This window comes from Gallus gallus, chromosome 6 (genome assembly GCF_016699485.2).
Source record: "Gallus gallus isolate bGalGal1 chromosome 6, bGalGal1.mat.broiler.GRCg7b, whole genome shotgun sequence".
NCBI lineage: Eukaryota > Metazoa > Chordata > Aves > Galliformes > Phasianidae > Gallus > Gallus gallus.
The window spans coordinates 22890732-22906591 of NC_052537.1; the positions used below are offsets into that span (position 1 = coordinate 22890732).

General features: G+C 59.2%; 4 protein-coding genes across 6 annotated transcripts; 3 read left to right on the forward strand and 1 right to left on the reverse strand.

Moving 5' to 3' along the window:
• The first annotated feature begins 28 nt into the window (after nt 1-28).
• COX15 (COX15, cytochrome c oxidase assembly homolog) lies at nt 29-3997 on the forward strand. Its single transcript, NM_001114126.2, has 8 exons — nt 29-232; nt 432-554; nt 785-971; nt 1246-1413; nt 1874-1955; nt 2297-2451; nt 3398-3511; nt 3771-3997. The coding sequence occupies exons 1-8, from the start codon at nt 42-44 to the stop codon at nt 3900-3902; spliced, it is 1152 nt and encodes a 383-aa protein (NP_001107598.1). The 5' UTR covers nt 29-41; the 3' UTR covers nt 3903-3997.
• Nucleotides 3998-4135: 138 nt separating this feature from the next.
• ATP6V0E2 (ATPase H+ transporting V0 subunit e2) lies at nt 4136-5505 on the forward strand. 2 transcript variants are annotated; one of them, NM_001277388.2, is made up of 4 exons: nt 4210-4350; nt 4430-4477; nt 4671-4798; nt 4916-5467. In NM_001277388.2, exons 1-3 carry the CDS (start codon nt 4247-4249, stop codon nt 4762-4764), a joined length of 246 nt encoding a protein of 81 aa, NP_001264317.1. In that variant the 5' UTR covers nt 4210-4246; the 3' UTR covers nt 4765-4798; nt 4916-5467.
• Nucleotides 5506-6179: 674 nt separating this feature from the next.
• On the reverse strand, nt 6180-11111 carry ENTPD7 (ectonucleoside triphosphate diphosphohydrolase 7). 2 transcript variants are annotated; one of them, XM_046943180.1, is made up of 12 exons: nt 10906-11111; nt 10416-10589; nt 10135-10340; nt 9915-10065; nt 9702-9805; nt 9522-9578; nt 9229-9377; nt 8989-9155; nt 7948-8272; nt 7770-7855; nt 7489-7650; nt 6180-7299 (listed from the first exon to the last, which is right to left on the reverse strand). In XM_046943180.1, the coding sequence occupies exons 3-12, from the start codon at nt 10325-10327 to the stop codon at nt 7083-7085; spliced, it is 1611 nt and encodes a 536-aa protein (XP_046799136.1). In that variant the 5' UTR covers nt 10328-10340; nt 10416-10589; nt 10906-11111; the 3' UTR covers nt 6180-7082. The 2 variants fall into 2 exon arrangements, with proteins under 2 accessions (XP_046799136.1, XP_427896.4); XM_427896.7 differs by lacking the exon at nt 10906-11111 and adding an exon at nt 10662-10749.
• A 240-nt stretch (nt 11112-11351) lies between these two features.
• Nucleotides 11352-14810, forward strand: SLC25A28 (solute carrier family 25 member 28). Its single transcript, XM_421702.6, has 4 exons — nt 11352-11744; nt 11841-12069; nt 12695-12751; nt 13698-14810. Exons 1-4 carry the CDS (start codon nt 11367-11369, stop codon nt 14213-14215), a joined length of 1182 nt encoding a protein of 393 aa, XP_421702.5. The 5' UTR covers nt 11352-11366; the 3' UTR covers nt 14216-14810.
• The last annotated feature ends 1050 nt before the right edge of the window (nt 14811-15860 follow it).

A 15860-nucleotide genomic window follows, 5' to 3' on the forward strand; every position in this document is an offset into this window, starting at 1 on the left:
CCACTTCCGCCACGCGGCCGCCACTTCCGGGCTCGGTCGGGATGCTGCGGACGCTGTGCTGCGGAGGCGGGCGGTTCTTCCGTCTCGGCCCCTCGCTCGTCCCTCTCCGTCAGCCTCCGCGTCGCGGCCTCCCGCAGCAGCCGGCCCCCGCCGTCCCGCCCGCTGTCGGGCGATGGCTGCTCGCCTGCAGCGGCGCTGTGGCGGGTGCCGTAGTGCTGGGCGGCGTGACCAGGTGAGAGCGGGCGCCCGGCCCGCGGAAGCCCCCGCCTCGGCTGGACGTGGGATTGGGGGTGCCAGTCCGTATTGTTTTGGCCGTCGGTCCTCCCTGCGCTCCATGTTTCTAGCTCTCAGCTTAAGGGTTGTCTGCTGCACCCAGCGGCTGTCATCTCGGTTCTGTTGGGGTGAGCCGTGCTGCTTCTGTCTGCCTGCAGGCTGACGGAATCCGGCCTGTCCATGGTGGACTGGCACTTGGTGAAGGAGATGAAACCCCCCAGGACGCAGCAGGAGTGGGAAGCGGAGTTTCAGAAGTACCAACAGTTCCCAGAGTTTAAAATGTGAGCACTCAGAGGTGGGTCGGTGGGCTGGGGGCGCTGGTCCTGCAGACAGGCAGCACAGGGATCTCATGTAAATAGAAGCATTCCCTCACACTGGGAGCGAGGCACACAGCGCGTCTGGTAGCGGCTGTGGGCAATCCCCCTCCTGCCCCTCATCTCTCACCACGGGCAGCGTGAAGCGGGACAGCGGCACTGCCTTAAACCGCTCTTTGTTTTTACACCCTTCACAGCCTGAATCATGACATGACTCTGACAGAGTTCAAGTTCATTTGGTACATGGAGTACTCACACCGTATGTGGGGCCGTGTAGTGGGCTTGGCCTACATCCTTCCTGCTGCCTACTTCTGGAGGAAGGGCTGGCTCAGCCGCCCCATGAAGGGCCGTGTGCTTGCACTCTGTGGGCTCGTGTGCTTCCAGGTGAGAGCTGTGCAGCTGCAGGGAATAGCTGCAGTGTGACGTATATCTCCTGATTGTTGAGAGACAAATCCGTGAAAGTTTGGGTGGGGTATGATAGTGCTAGTTGGTGGTTGGAGATAGAAGAAATAAATCATTTTGACTTTAATGTTCCTCTGATTTTTAGCAGTTGTTGCTGCCCTGTCTGTGCTGAGGCAGATGTGAAGGGCTGCCCCTGGCTCTTACTGATGCATGGGGTAGGGGAACTGGCTCTCACCCTCTCCTGTTGTTATGTCAGGGGCTACTGGGATGGTACATGGTGAAGAGCGGACTGGAAGAGAAGCCAGACTCCCACGATATTCCTCGGGTCAGCCAGTACCGCCTCGCAGCACACCTTGGCTCTGCACTGGTTCTATATGCTGCCAGTCTGTGGACGGGGCTGTCTTTGCTGCTTCCACGACACCAGGTACAAAGTGGTGCACCAGGAGTCAAGGCACAGCATAGTGTAAAACACAGAGGGTCGTGGGGGTAAAGGAATTGTGTGGAGGATAATGCTTACTTCTATTTTATCCTATTTCTGACTGTGATCTAATACCATTAGAAGTTTATAGAAACTTCTTATTTAACTTCTTTCGAACTGTTGTGTCCTGCAACAGTTATGAGATGTTTCATTTGACTTTGTTGTTCCAGTCAACAGTGATTAGTCTCAAGAGTTCGTGCAAGCTCAGGCAGGAGTCTGCCTGCCAGGTTCAATGATTTGTGCAAGTAACTGCCCAGCAGCCACTTCAGTTTCTGCACAGGGCTGGACTCAATTACTTGTGAAGTACTTGGCAAACCATTGGCCCATATATGTAATGAAAGCTTATCTTACCTGTTGCAGACAGCACTGGAATTTTTTTTACTGCCATTCATTTTTTGTTTTACAGTTGCATGAGACACGTCAGCTGCTTCAGCTGAGACACTTTGCCCATGGAACTACAGCTCTCATTTTTCTTACAGCTCTTTCAGGTAATACTGTCTTGTACTGCTGTCCTGTCTTGTGGCTCATTTCTCTCTGCATTCCTTTTTTTCTAGTCTGATGGGGAGTGTGGAAAACCCTATCGTGTTCTCTGTGCAAACTTTGTTCTTTTCAGAGAGCTTGCATTTGAGAACTTCTCTTACTGGCCTCTTTTGAGCAGGTGGAGATGTGTTGAACAGCATGCATGCTGTTGTGAGATCTCTTTATGTGTTTGCAAAAGAAATTTGGGATTTAGCTGAGTTCTTGAGTCAGGCTGGACATAAGAGCTGTGCAGCTTGGGGTGCCCGATGTACCCAGTTCGTTAGTCTCATTCTCTGCTCTGAAATTGCAGGTGCCTTTGTGGCAGGGCTGGATGCTGGCCTTGTGTACAATTCCTTCCCCAAAATGGGGGAACGCTGGATCCCAGATGATCTTCTTGCCTTCTCCCCAACCCTGAGAAATATCTTTGAGAATCCTACAACTGTACAGTTTGATCACAGGATCTTGGTAAGTGCTGTCTTCCTGCTATGTCTGAGCTTCCTCCTGGATGCCTCCTACAGCCAAGCTGTCATCTTCAGGCTGTGGCTCTGTCAGCATGAGTGATATCCAGGGTGTCCAAGGTCCTGAGAGCTTTGTTACCAATTTGTTTCTGAAGAAAGAGGAAGGTTAGCACTCATTTCTATTATTTTTTTTTTTAATGTGGTCTTCTTCCTTAAGGATGACTTCCTCCTGTCCGAGTTACAGACGTCATTTCTTTGTGTCTCATTTTCCACATGCTACAGATCAGGGTAGCCCTTGCAATGGAAATGTCTGAGGGTGTTGCCTGAAATAAAACTTGGAAGCAGACACCACTCAACAGTGAGATTTCCTCTAGAGTTTAAGTTCCTTTACACCAGTTAGTGCCCTGTGAAAGAAATCTCAGCAAATTAGAGCAGTTTGGATATTAAACAGCACTGCTGACACTACTTTGGACCAAGCTGTAGCTTGATAAGATTAAACAGAAAGATAAAGAGTTTTGGTAGGGGAATAGTGAGGTGATCTGTGCACTGAGATGATGCTGGTGAGCTATAGCTGGGTAGTGCAGATGAGGTCAGGATTCCAGCTGACAGCTTCCACCTTTAACTGTCGAGGTCTCAGGGGGCAAGGGGGCAGATATAATTCCTATCAAACAGAAGAAATAAGGAAAAGCTATTGGAAAAGTAAGGCATTCATTCAGAAAATGAAACTGTCCATAACTTTCCTTATATTTAAAAATATAAGGCTGTTAAGCAGGTGGGGCATGGAATCTGCAGCATGTGATGGTGGCTATTAACATGTTTCTAAAATTAACTAAGTTCTGTGAGCAATGTTTTATTGCATGGAAGGTGCAGGCAAAGATATCTGGCCCGTTTCCTTTCAACTTCTCACGAAGGGTGGTTGTTCCTCCGTCCTGTTACAGTCTCTCTTCCTTTAGGGAACCGCCTCAGTCACAGCTGTCACAGCGCTGTACCTCTTCTCACGGAAGATCTCCCTCCCTCACAGGACCAGGATAGCAGTGACATCCTTACTGGCAGTGGCATGGGTGCAGGTAACGTCCATTTCTTTTTCCTGTTCTGTTCAGTTTTTTCCCCGTCCTTCACAGCACATCCACAAGACAAGAGCTGGAAGGCTGCCTTGACGTGGAAGCAGCGCATGGTCTGCGCTCCACGAGGCTGGAACCCTGTATGGCACTCACAGCCCCACTTGGAGGCAAGAGGCCTGTCCTTGGGCCTGCTCACCTCATGCTTTGGGCCGCGTGCAGTCAGTGGTGCAGCCACAGCCGCGCTGACCCTCCTCCCTTCCCGCAGGTGGGCCTGGGCATCAGCACGCTGCTGCTCTACGTCCCCACGCCGTTGGCCGCCACGCACCAGTCGGGTTCCCTGGCGCTGCTCAGCGTGGCCCTGTGGCTTATGAGCGAGCTGCGGCGCATGCCCAAGTGACCCGCGGGGCTCGGCTGCTCGACCTCCCGGTGGCGGCGCGGACGGCGACGGGGCGCGGTGTGTTCCAACTGTGTAACATAAAGGACTTTTTCGGAGCTGCCGGTGTGTGCGTGCTTGCGGAGCGAGGTGAGGGGGAGGGCGGCCAGGCTCCGGCTATCGCCGCCTCTGCTGCCGCGCTGCGGCGCCCTCTGTCGGTGAGGTGGTCTAAGCGCCCCTCTCCGCCAATGGGAGGTGGCAGGGCGGTCAGCGCGCGGCGCTCTCTACGCCGATTGGCCGCCCCCCGCGGCAGTGGGCGGGACGTTAGCCTGAGCGGTGGGTGCGGGAGAGCGGCGGCCGGAGCGGCCATGACGGCGCACAGTTTCGCGCTGCCCCTCGTCCTCTTCTCGGCCTTCTGGGGCCTGGTGGGCATCGCCGCCCCCTGGTTCGTGCCCAAGGGGCCCAACCGCGGGTGAGTACGGCCGGCCGGGCCGGAGGAGAGGGAAGGACCGTGGCAAAGCCTTCCCTCGTGACGGTGTCTCCCCCCGCAGGGTGATCATCACGATGCTGGTCACCACGGCCGTGTGCTGCTACCTCTTGTGAGTACCCGGCCCTTCCCCCACCCCGCCCCCCGCGCGGCCTCCCTGGGCCTGCTGGCCGCTGCCGGCCTCCAGCGAGCGGGTGGGCCCCGGCCGCGGCCTCCCGAGTGCTCTGCCTCGGGGCAGACGTCGGGCCCCGGGCCCCTCTAGGCCCTTCCCGTGCCGCCGGGGCTCACGCTCGCGTCCCTTGCAGCTGGCTCATCGCTATCCTGGCCCAGGCCAACCCCCTTTTCGGGCCGCAGCTGAAGAACGAGACCATCTGGTACGTGCGCTTCCTCTGGGAGTGACCCCCGACAGCAGCCATAGAGACCCGTCATCACCGTGAGTGGGCAGAGCTGGGGGGGAGCTGCTCCGGCTCCAGCACATCATGGCTATGGAGCACTGAGCTAACTATGGAGCAGCTCGGTGCTAACATCTCCCCCTTTCTCCTTCTTCCAGCTCTTGCTGTTCTAGCATCTTCCCTTCCATACCAGGCAGCTCCCAGAGGTGCTGGGCCAGGGGCTGGAGCCACTGCCCCAGTGCACTTCAAGCACTACAGCCCAGCACTGGCTGGGCCCCTGCTGTTGGCAGGCAGTACCCCTGCTGCAGCGTGGGCCCTGTGGCACCCTGCATGTGACCAGTCCCTGCTTGGCCATGGGTTTTCCTTGCTAAGACAGGCTCTAGCTGTGGCTGGGAGAAGGGAAGGCTGAGCCTGCTGGAGGAGGCAAACTGCCATGGATGTGAGGGAGGTGCTGGGGTCTTGGGCAGGGGCTGCTGGTTAGCAGTGTGCTCAGCCTGGGGCTGTGTCATCTCCCACCTCTGCGGTGAGGGTGCTGCAGTAGTATGTAGGTACCACCATCCCTCTCATGTCTACATTCCAAGAACGAAATATTGAGTTGTCTTAGGTCTGCCCCTTATTTATCAGATAATTTATTGGCATTATTTATTTATTTGTATTTGTCTGTGTTTGCTGAACTTGTGTTGTGGAAATAAATATTTTTTTTCTAGTAAGTGATGCTGGGAGCAGAGTCACTTGCTGCTTGGAGGGTGAGGAAATCTGGGCTTCATGTTGATTATTTTTCCTTTTCCCACCTTTATTTCTAACCCTCTTCTTGCAGTGAGGATAAGACACTGTTAGAGATAAACAGCTGTTAGAGAAGAGGTTGGCAACATGTGTGCAGGGCAGGCTTTACCTTGGACACCGCCTGTACAGCCCTTTAGAGTCAGGTCACAGATAAGCAGCAGCATGTCCCAGAGGGAGGCTGATAGGCAGCTGTGCCCTCAGCTGCACTGGGCCATCCCCATGGCTGTGCAGGAGCTGTAGCAGCTTGGAGGCCTGTTGCCCAGGCCCTGCCTTCTGCCCTGTTCTAGCAGTTCCTTAAAGCTGGTGTGTGAATAAGGTTTAAAAAAAAAAAAAATAGGAAGCAACATCTTCTGGAGCCTTGTAGGGACAGCTCAACTGTTTTTCCTTGGGAAGAAAGAGGGAGGCAGCAAGGTGTTGGCTCCAGGGATCAGCAGTTCAGGAGGGGTCAGTTTCCCTTGCTGCCCCAGGCTCAGGTACTGTGCTCAGTTGTGCAGAAAGCAGCACTCCTGCTGCATACCACTAGCAAGACCCAGCAGCATGGAGCATTACTAAGCAGAGGGGTACAGGCAGCAGTTAGGCTGCCAGCCCTGAGCTGCTGCTGCTGGATCGGTGCTCACTAGAAAACAAGACAACTGCTGGTTGGCTCAAAGGTTTTTTTTCTTTTAATTGCTTCAGGAATAACAGATGATTTCAAGTATAAAGTGAAGAACTTGATTAGGGGAACTGGGGCTCCGGGCCTAGAAGATGAAGGCCAGGCATGGAGGGATACGTAGCTAGAGAGGTGGCTTCCCCACAGGCAGGCCCAGCCTGCACTCAGGGGGAAAGAACTACTGGTCCTTGCACTTAGTGCCAGATTAGCTTGTGGGATGCCACAGGGGGAGGATGCTTAGGAGGGAACAACTAAAACAAAATGTAGCCTTATGAAATGTTCCCTGAGCCCTCAGTGCTGCCCCTTAGGCATAGCCTAGGAGTGTCTGAGAGGAGCGCATGGCACACATGGCACACAGCAGGACCCCTCAGTGTGACAGGGAATGTTCTGAGTGAGGTCAGGCCTGGCAGAACAGCTCAGTGGAGCCTGCTGCTCGCCTGGTTCCTGGAACCTGTGTGAGATTGTGGAAAGACTACACCAGGCACGGATAAGCTACAGCACCTCACCAGCCTGCTCTGCAAACTGGTGGCTAAGCTGTAGGATGGTCTGGTGCTTCAGGCCACAGCCCTGAGCTGGCTGCCTCAGTAATGTCGGCTCCTCTGAGGGCCCAGCAAGGGCTGCAGTGTGAGTGCTGTCAGTAAAGGGTTTTTCTTTACACTGTGCAGCAAGGCAAAGTTCAGAGGCCAAGAAACAAAGATTACGACTGGGTGAGGCAGAGAGGTTAGCTCCAGTGTCCACAACTGCCTCAGCCATGTGGTCTGAGGTTCTGACATGGAGATAACGGAGCACAGAGTTGAGATGGTCCTCAGGAAAGAGTCCAAGTTCTTGGAACCCTGGCTGGGATCCAGTCCTGGTTCTGCTGGTGCAACTGGACAGTCACTGTCCCACTGATATCATGGCAAGTCCCCCTGGCCTGGGGGCAGCAGCACCACCTTGTCCAACCAGAGCAGGTCCAGCTGCCGACGGTGGATGCGGCGCAGCCGCAAGAGGTAGAGGACTATGGCCAGCCCTACGACCAGGATGCAGGCAAAAAAGAGATAGTGGTTGTAGACAAAAGAAAGGCGCAGCCAGGAGGTGTGTGCTTGCCGGCTGCTCTCTTGCCGGAGATCCCTGCAGCAAGGAGAGGCAGAATCAGGCATGACTGGCACATGTACCACAGGCTACAGCTGCTGCTCTCTAAGGATGGCAGAGCCCTGTGCAGTAACTCCTGCACATCCACAGGGAGCCTCTAAGCATGACCCTCTTGTCCCATCCTAGCTGGGCTACGAGTCCTGGAGCTAATGCTCCTTCCTGTGTTACCTGAGTGGCAGAAAGCGTGTCTTGTAGAGGATGGCTCCCAGCGTCCACTGCACCTCACGGTCATACACCAGCTGGGCTGTGAGCAGGCTGGGGTAGTCCAGGGGGAAGTGGAAGCCCTGGTGAAGGACTTGGTACATCCAGGCAGACTTGAAGCACTGATACCTGCAGGCAGCACACAGGAACATCAGCTGGGTGCTATTGCAGGGTCTGAGCCCAAGACAGAGCCTACCACAGCCACTTGTATTAGTGAGCCCCCAGGAGGTATATCCCTGGTCACTTACTTGAGCCGGTGCTCATCTGCATGTGCTGAGTACAGGCCGCTCTGGAAGCGCTGGGTCAGCACCTCCCAGCTCTGGCTGCAATATTCCTGGGGGAAGGAGAAGTTTCAGTTCAGAGCAAAGGAACGACCCCAGATCCCTCCCAGCATGGTGAGACTCTGTGGTCCAGAACAATGCTCACCTGGGCAGCAGAGATGAAGGCACGGGCACTGTAGCGGCCCCCTAGGCGCAGCACATCCTCAGTGCAATAGTAGAACTCAGAGAAGCCATAAAACTCACTGTTGCTGAAGTCGATGGGTGCTTTGTAGGCCCCAGTCAGAGAGTCCTGGCTGCTGTTGGACCCTGCCAGGAGTGGACGCAGCAGCAGAGCACAGGCCTGCCAGTCCCCTCGCCCGCGCACATACAGGGTTTGGCTGCCCCTTGTCACCGTGTCCTCCAGCCCCTTGGGCAGGCAGGGGTCCAGGAAGGGAGTCTCAGGGCTCAGCCCTATCTGCTGGCTGTGCAGGCTGGAAAGCAAGTCAGAAAAGAAAGGTCATGGCACATGGGGTGCTGTAGCTCCCACAAAAGCATTATCTAATGCTCCTCCACAACTAACACCCTTGCAAGGCCCTGTCCCCTTGTACACTCATGGTCCTGAGAGTCACCCCACCAACTAATGCTGAAGCTGAGCTCTCCAGATGTGTAGCCACAGCCCTGAGCACCTGCTGGGTGCTACAGGGTACAGTCTGTTCCCACCAACCTGTGGGGGATCTGCACCCACACGGAGACCCCAGGGCATGTGGAGGCAGGGTCTGCTCCCAGCATGGGACTACCTGGGCTCCAAATCTCTGCGAATCTGGGAACAGCTTCAGGAAATAAGGCAGGAGACAGCTGGAGATGGGAATGCAGTGGGAAGATGTGCTGAATGAACCAGTGCTGAAGAAGGAGGGAAAGCCAGAGCAGAGAAAGCCAGAAGCTGCTGTAGAGGAGTCCCTGTAGTACTGGGAGGGGAAAGGCAAGGAGCAGAGGCACTGATAACACCTGCAGGGCTCTGACAAGGGCAATGCCGTTGTGCCACGTGCCAGCCCAAGCACCTGCTGGCACCCAGCTGCTGCCAGCATGGCTGTAGGAACTGTTATCAACCACAGGTGGCTCTTCGGAAAAATCCAATAGGGAGAGGGTGGCACAAAGGAGCCGGTGCCATTGCGCAATGCCAAGGCAGCCCCAGGTAGAGCAGCGATACCGGTTGTGCACATAGGTCTGGTTCAGCACAAGCTCCTCATAGCGCTGTCGAGCAAAGTTGCCTCCGAAGCCCAGGAAGGTGTTGACGTAGACGCGGTAGACGTGGCCGGTGTGCTGCACGTCACAGCCCAAGTTGAACTCTGCCAGTAGGCTCTTGGCAGCCTCCTCCTGGGTACAGGGGGCCACCATCAGCGGTGAACGTTGGGCAGCTCTCAGTGCCAGCCGCTTGCCCAACACACACCTGCTGCGGGGATGAAAAGGCTCCGGAGCCAGGCACCTCGTAGGCGATCTGCAGAGAGGCCCCCCCCATGTCTAGGATCCCGACCGTTCGTTTCCGTACCAAGGACTCCACCTGGTCTCCCAGCGCTACGGTGACAACTGCAGCGTCCTCTGCAACCCACAGCAGTGTGTCAGCGAGGGGCAGGGGGGCATTCCTTCAATGGTACCTCCTGACACCCCTCGCACGCAGGAGCTGAGCACCAAAGGGCTGCATGCTGCCTGCCCCAGAGCTGCTATGCAAGCAGCTGGACTCACCATCCTCGTGATCAAACCGTCCCAGCACAAAGTTGATGCCGATCCAAGCGTAGACACCTGGGCATGACAGAATGAGTCTGCCTTAAGGCAAAGCACAAACGATCCCACATAGGCTGCACGCGATGCCGGTAGCCCCGTGTGCTCCCCGCTAGGACATGAGGACAGGGCAGTGCTTCCCACCTTCCTGCTTCCCTGAGATGACTTCAGCATGCGATTTGGAGAAGAGGAAATCGAACTCCAGGGGCACGTTTTTCACCAGGTTCTCCAGGATGGCAGCTTGCAGCCTGAGGGGCACAGTGACCTCTGGGAGATGCTCCTTGTCAGGACAAGAGCAGCAGAGAGCAGAATCTCCCGGCCTCGCCAAATCCTCCCCGACCACGGCCCCGTGCTCACCTCTCAGGCAGCAGCCGCATGCCAGCCGTGCACAGGACGTACAGCGGCGTCTCCTTGTGCTTCTCCTCCGGCACGTGTGCGGCCGCGAAGCGCAGCAGGGGCCGCAGGTAGGCCGTGGCTCGCTCCGGGGCCGCCGCGGCCACCGAGATGCCTGCGTGGATGGTTGTCACCGACCGGCCCGGCGCCGCCGCCCGTCAGCAGGGCTCGGCGCCGCACTCACCGGGTTTAACCTTCATGACGACGGGGCGGCTGTTGCGGTCCCGCATCTGCCGGATGTCCAGCAGGTCGTGCGGGTGCCCGTTGTGCGGCGGCCACACGTAGACGAACACCCGGGAGCCGCTGCTGCCGCAGTCCACCACCACCCCGTAGCTCAGCGACGCGTCCTCCGTGTCGGTGGCCGCCAGCTCCTCCATCCGCGCCAGGTACCTGCGCCGGGGGATCGGGCCCGTTCAGCGCCGCCCGCCCCGGGCCCGGAGTCCCCGCCGCCCCGTCCCCGCTCACCTCTCGTCCCGCCGGGCGTCACGGCGCGGCGAGGCCCAGCGGCGGGGCCCGGCGGCCGCCAGCAACAGCAGCAGCCCCGCGGCCACGGCCAGACCCAGCGCCGCCGGGCGCTGCCGCGGGGACGGGAAACCGCAGGACGCGGCCGAGCGGCACGGCGGGCACGGGGCGGCGATCCTGCGGGAACAAGGCACGGCTCAGGGACCGGACCGCGCCGGCACCGGACCGGGACGGCCCCGCCGCGCTCACCTGGCCATGTGCGTCCGCCGCCCGCCCGCGCATCGCCCCGCGCCGCCGACACCGGCACCCGCTGCCGGCACCCGCAGCCACGTCACCCAGCGCCCCTCCTCCCGCCCACCAATAGCGGGCCCCGGCCTCTCGCAGCGCTCCGCCCCCAAGCCGCCGCCTCGTCCAACCGGCGCCCCCGCAAGGTTTGGCCTCGCCCATGCAGCCCAACAGCCAATCGGCGCCCCCAGGCGGCCGAAAGCCGCACCTGGCTGAGCCCCGTCTTCCGCGGCCGAGGGGCGCTGCGTGACGTCACCCGCCGACTTCCTCCCTCCCGTCACCACCCGCGCCGAGCCAATCGCAGCCTTCCAAATAAACAGCACGCGCCGAGGCCTTGAGTGACGGGCGAAGCAGCCAATGGCGTCGCTCCGACCCGGTTCGGAGGGGAACCAGCCGTGAGACCTACGACGGACCAAAGGTCGAGGGCTCGCCGCCCAATGGACTGCGCGGAGGGGCGGGACGAAAAGTTGAGGGACCCAATGCGCCGCGCGAAACCGCGGGGCGGTGAAGGGAGCGGGCCAATAGGTAGCGCGGAGGAGTGCGCGATCAACCAACGGCGGCCCCCGCCGCGACGGGGCGGCGACCAATGAGCGCGGCGCGCGTGGGCGGTGGCCGGTGGCTCAAGCCAATGGTCGCGCGGCGGAGGCGGGGCGCGGGAGGAGGAGGCCAATGGGCGAGGAGGGGCGGGGCGGCGCGGCGCGGGGTCGGGGCGGCGGCGGCGGCGGCGGCGGCGGCTGCGGCGCCATGGAGCTGGGGGCGGGCGCGGGGGCGGGCGCCAGCCCCGGCGCGCGGGGCGGCGCGGAGTCGGGCCGCGTCCTGCTGCTGCTGATGGGCGGCGGCGGCGGCGCGGGCCGGGCGCGGCGGGGCGGCGCGGAGGCGTCGGGCCCCGGGGGAGCTGAGGCGGCTCGGGGCCCGGAGCCGCGCTCGCCGCCCGCCCCCGACTACGAGGCGCTGCCGCAGGGCGCCGCCGTGTCCACGCACATGCTGGCGGGCGCCGTGGCGGGCATCATGGAGCACTGCGTGATGTACCCCGTCGATTGCGTCAAGGTGCCGGCACCGGGCGGGCGGCCGGGCCTACCCGGGGGCCGGTCCCGGTGGGAGGCCTGGTTGGGGGTCACCGGGGCCTACCGGTTTGTCTTTCAGACTCGGATGCAGAGCCTGCGGCCCGAGCCCGCCGCCCGCTACCGCAACGTGCTGGAGGCCCTGTGGCGCATCGTGCGTACCGAGGGCGTGTGGAGGCCCATGCGGGGCCTGAACATCACCGCCACCGGCGCGGGCCCGGCCCACGCCCTCTACTTCGCCTGCTACGAAAAGTTAAAAAAGACGCTGAGCGACGTCATCCACGCGGGGGGCAATAGCCATGTGGCCAACGGTACTCGTCCCGCAGCGCCCTGCACGGGGCCAGCGGGGCCGGGAGTGGGGAGGGGGCCGCGGGGCTGCGGGAGGGGCCCGGGGGGCCCTAAAGCCGTGTCCTCTCCGCAGCTGTGCCTGTCCGAGCCGCCCCGGCTGCAGGCCGGAGGCCGGGCCCGGCTCCCGACGGTACCCACGCACGGGAGCCACTAACGGGAGCCGGGAGCGGCCGCGGGGGTTGGTGGCACGGAGCGGATGTGGCTGCGGTGCTGTGGTTTTCACCGAGCGGCTGCCTCGGGAGAGTGTGGGGACGGAGGGGGAGCAGGGCACGGTCTGCCGCCGGCGGTGGCTGCTTCCTGTTGTCCCGTGGGAGCCCTGCGACCGAGCCGGTGGCCATCTGTCCTGCGAGCGCTGGGGCTCGGGTCCCACCTGGCCCGCAAGACGTGACAGACTGCCATGCTCTTCTCCCTCTCTCTGCCGAACTCTTTCCGGGTGGGAACTTCTTCGCACCGGCCCACCTCTCCGGAGATGGAGGCTGCCTCTGGATCTCATCCTCCTCAGCTCTGGCGGGGGCCTCGGGGTCCTGGTGGAGCCCCGGGGTCTCTTGCCATCTCCTCCCCTCACGTGTGGCAGTTCTTGTTTTGCAGGTGCAGCCGGGTGTGTAGCAACATTGCTCCACGACGCAGCGATGAACCCTGCAGAAGGTAATGGTGATCCTGTCCGGTGGGGCGGGTGGGATCTGCCTGAGTGGGATCTGCCTGAGTGGGATCTGCCTGGGCTGCTGTGTGACACCTGTCTGGCACCTCTGTCCTTGCTACTTGCCCAGCCTCAGGGATCCTTTGAGGGACACTATAGGGTCAATGTGGGGAGCCCAGTAGGTGCCAGTGGGCAAGTAAGAGGGATGCTTTGGGGAGCACAGTAAACCCCAGCCACGGAGGAGCGGGTAGGGTCAGGTTCTGACCAAAGCTGTGTGCTGCTGACAGCTGCGTCAGCAAAGAAAGCAGCAGGTATGGGATCCTCATGGTTAGAGTCACTGCAAGTGCATTGAAACTAGAGAATACTGTGGTGAAAGGTCCTCTGGAGGATGTGATGTGGTTCTGGGCCTGTGCTGATGCAGAAATCCGTGCTGTAAGCAGGGCTGCTGTTTGGCTCTCAGCCTCTGCAGTGGGCAGCTGCTTTTGCTGTCGTCAGTTTGTCCTTGGAGCTCCACTTCTTACTGCAGCTGTAGGATTTGTAGTCACAGCATTTGTAGGATAATACGGATCTAGAAATCTGGCCGGAACATGACAGGATGACTGCACTGGGAATTATTTTCTGTACAGTAGATCTGTAGGGGTGGATGGTGAAATGTGTCGCTTGAAGCAGAGTGAGGTGCACGCTTTGGATATTGAACTTGTTTGCCTGGTATGAGGCTGGTCCCTCAAAGAGGCTGCAGCAGCTGCAGAGGTGGCAGGTGGTGGTGTTCTGATGGCGCTACCTTGTTCAGATGTAATCATTCCAGACCTGCCCAGGGGTCTGCTGGACACCACTGGTCAAAGGGGTCTGTCACAGGAACCTGGCTTCACACTGACTCTCTTTCTCTCCTCTTCCTCTCTGTGCCTGGATCCTGGCTGCTGCCGCTGGCTGCTCACTGCTGCCGTCTGTCCCAAGTGGTCAAACAGAGGATGCAGATGTACAACTCGCCTTACCAGTGTGTGACAGACTGTGTACGGACTGTGTGGCGCAACGAAGGGGCTGGAGCTTTCTACCGCAGCTACACCACCCAGCTCACCATGAACATCCCCTTCCAAGCCATTCACTTCATGACCTATGAGTTCTTGCAAGAGCACCTCAACCCCCACAGACAGTACAACCCAGGCTCCCACGTGGTCTCCGGGGCCTGCGCGGGGGCTGTAGCTGCTGCTGCCACTACGCCTTTGGACGTTTGCAAAACGCTGCTCAACACCCAGGAGTCCCTGGCCTTGAGCTCCAACATCAGCGGACACATCACAGGCATGGCCAATGCCTTCAGGACGGTGTACCAAGTGGGCGGTGTGACTGCCTACTTCAGAGGGGTCCAGGCTAGAGTCATTTATCAGATGCCCTCAACGGCGATTGCCTGGTCCGTGTACGAGTTCTTTAAGTACATCCTCACCAAGCGCCAGGAAGAGCGTCGGGCTGGGAAGTGAGCCAGAGCCAAACCCGATTCCAGACCTGCTTCATCTCCCCTCCTGGTTTGTCTTCTGACCCTCTCCCTTTTGGTTTGGTTTGTGTTGTAGAGAGGGGGCAGCAAAGCCCTTCTGGGTTTAGCGGTGCCATTTCTTGCCTGGGGCAGCTGCAGCTCGGCTCTGGCCGCACAGCTCACTCACTCACTCCCGTGGCCTCCCGAGATGTCCTGCTGGGAGCTGCAGCACAGATCACATCCCCTGGCACTTCACTGGAGCTGTGCTCCTGTCCTTCCCTTAACAAAATCCTCCTCTAACGCAAAGTTCACCCCTGCTTGGAGGTGAAAGTGAATGTCCTGCCCTGCCACTGGCAGGGCCGTAGCTGAGCTCAGTCACCAAGGAGGGAGCAGTGGCACTGCCGAGGATGCCAAGGGCTTCGTCTGGCTTTTGGCTAAAGCAGAGTGTAAGCTTTGCCGTTGTCTTGTAGCACGCACACGTGATGCTGACTGCCCTGGTGGTGGTGGTGGGTAGGGGAGGATGGCACTTGAGGAGGGGAGGCTGTAGGTTTGTTCTTGTTCCTGCTCTTGACACCTCCAATAAAAACAGTTCTGCTCTATCATCATGTCCCCTTCTTGTTCTCGAGTGGCCTAGTGCTGTCACTCGACCTTTCTGACTGCCCAGTGCTCAGTTCTTTTGTAGGGCTCCTGTTAGGGCGGTGGGTGGGACCACTGCCTGCTGGGGACATGAGAGCAGCAGCCAGATGTGCCTGTGTGCTCAGCGGAGGCTCTTGTATGAAGGATAAGAAACTTCTTTTTTCAGCCTTCCCCAGCAGTTTGATGGAGGAAAGCTTTAGATGGTGGAGAAAGTCCATGAGAAACGCAGAGGTCTTTGCTTACTCAGCCCAGACCACCACTAAGGTATTGCTGCAGCCCTGACCACGAGCGGGACGGAGCAGATCAGAACACCTCCATCTCACACCATAACGCCATGAGCCCTGCACTGCCTCATCCTCCCACAGGGTGCCATGCCTGAAATAACTCCCTGGAGGAAATGCTTTCACAGTCCCGGTATGTGCTGTCTGCCAGCGTCCCTGTGGGTTTGGGGCTGCTGGCTGCCTCGCACAGGGTTGTTCTGCCCCTCACGACCCACTTGTGGCAAGGGGAAGGGGGCCTGGCTGCATTGTGTGCCCGTCCTCTGCTCCTGTGCCCCACTGTTCCGTGCAGTCAGGAGGATCGGGCTTTCCTTAAAGAAACCAGAGCTGCTGGAGAGCTGGGAGCCTCATTTCGCCACCGCTGAAGGAGCTGGGGCTTTAAGAAATATCCTGAGCGCTGCAAGATTTGGCAGCCCTGCGGCTCCTCCACCCAAGAGGCAGAAATCCGAGAATCAGAAACAGTTGGGCGAGCCCATGGCAGGACAAGCGGGCAGCACATGAGGAACAGCATGGTTCTGCAGAGCCGGAGCAGAGCTGCGGTTTCACCCTCAGCCCTCGCACTGCAGCTGCCTCAGAGAGGAAGGCATAAACAGGGGCAGGGGCCAGTGGAGCTTCACGCTATTAAATCCATCGGCCACTGCGAGCTGCTCTATAAATGTCAGCGGGCGAAGGCATGATTGAAGGTGACTCTGGGATGAGGAGAGAGATGTTTCCAGGAATAACCGCCCACAGAAGTGC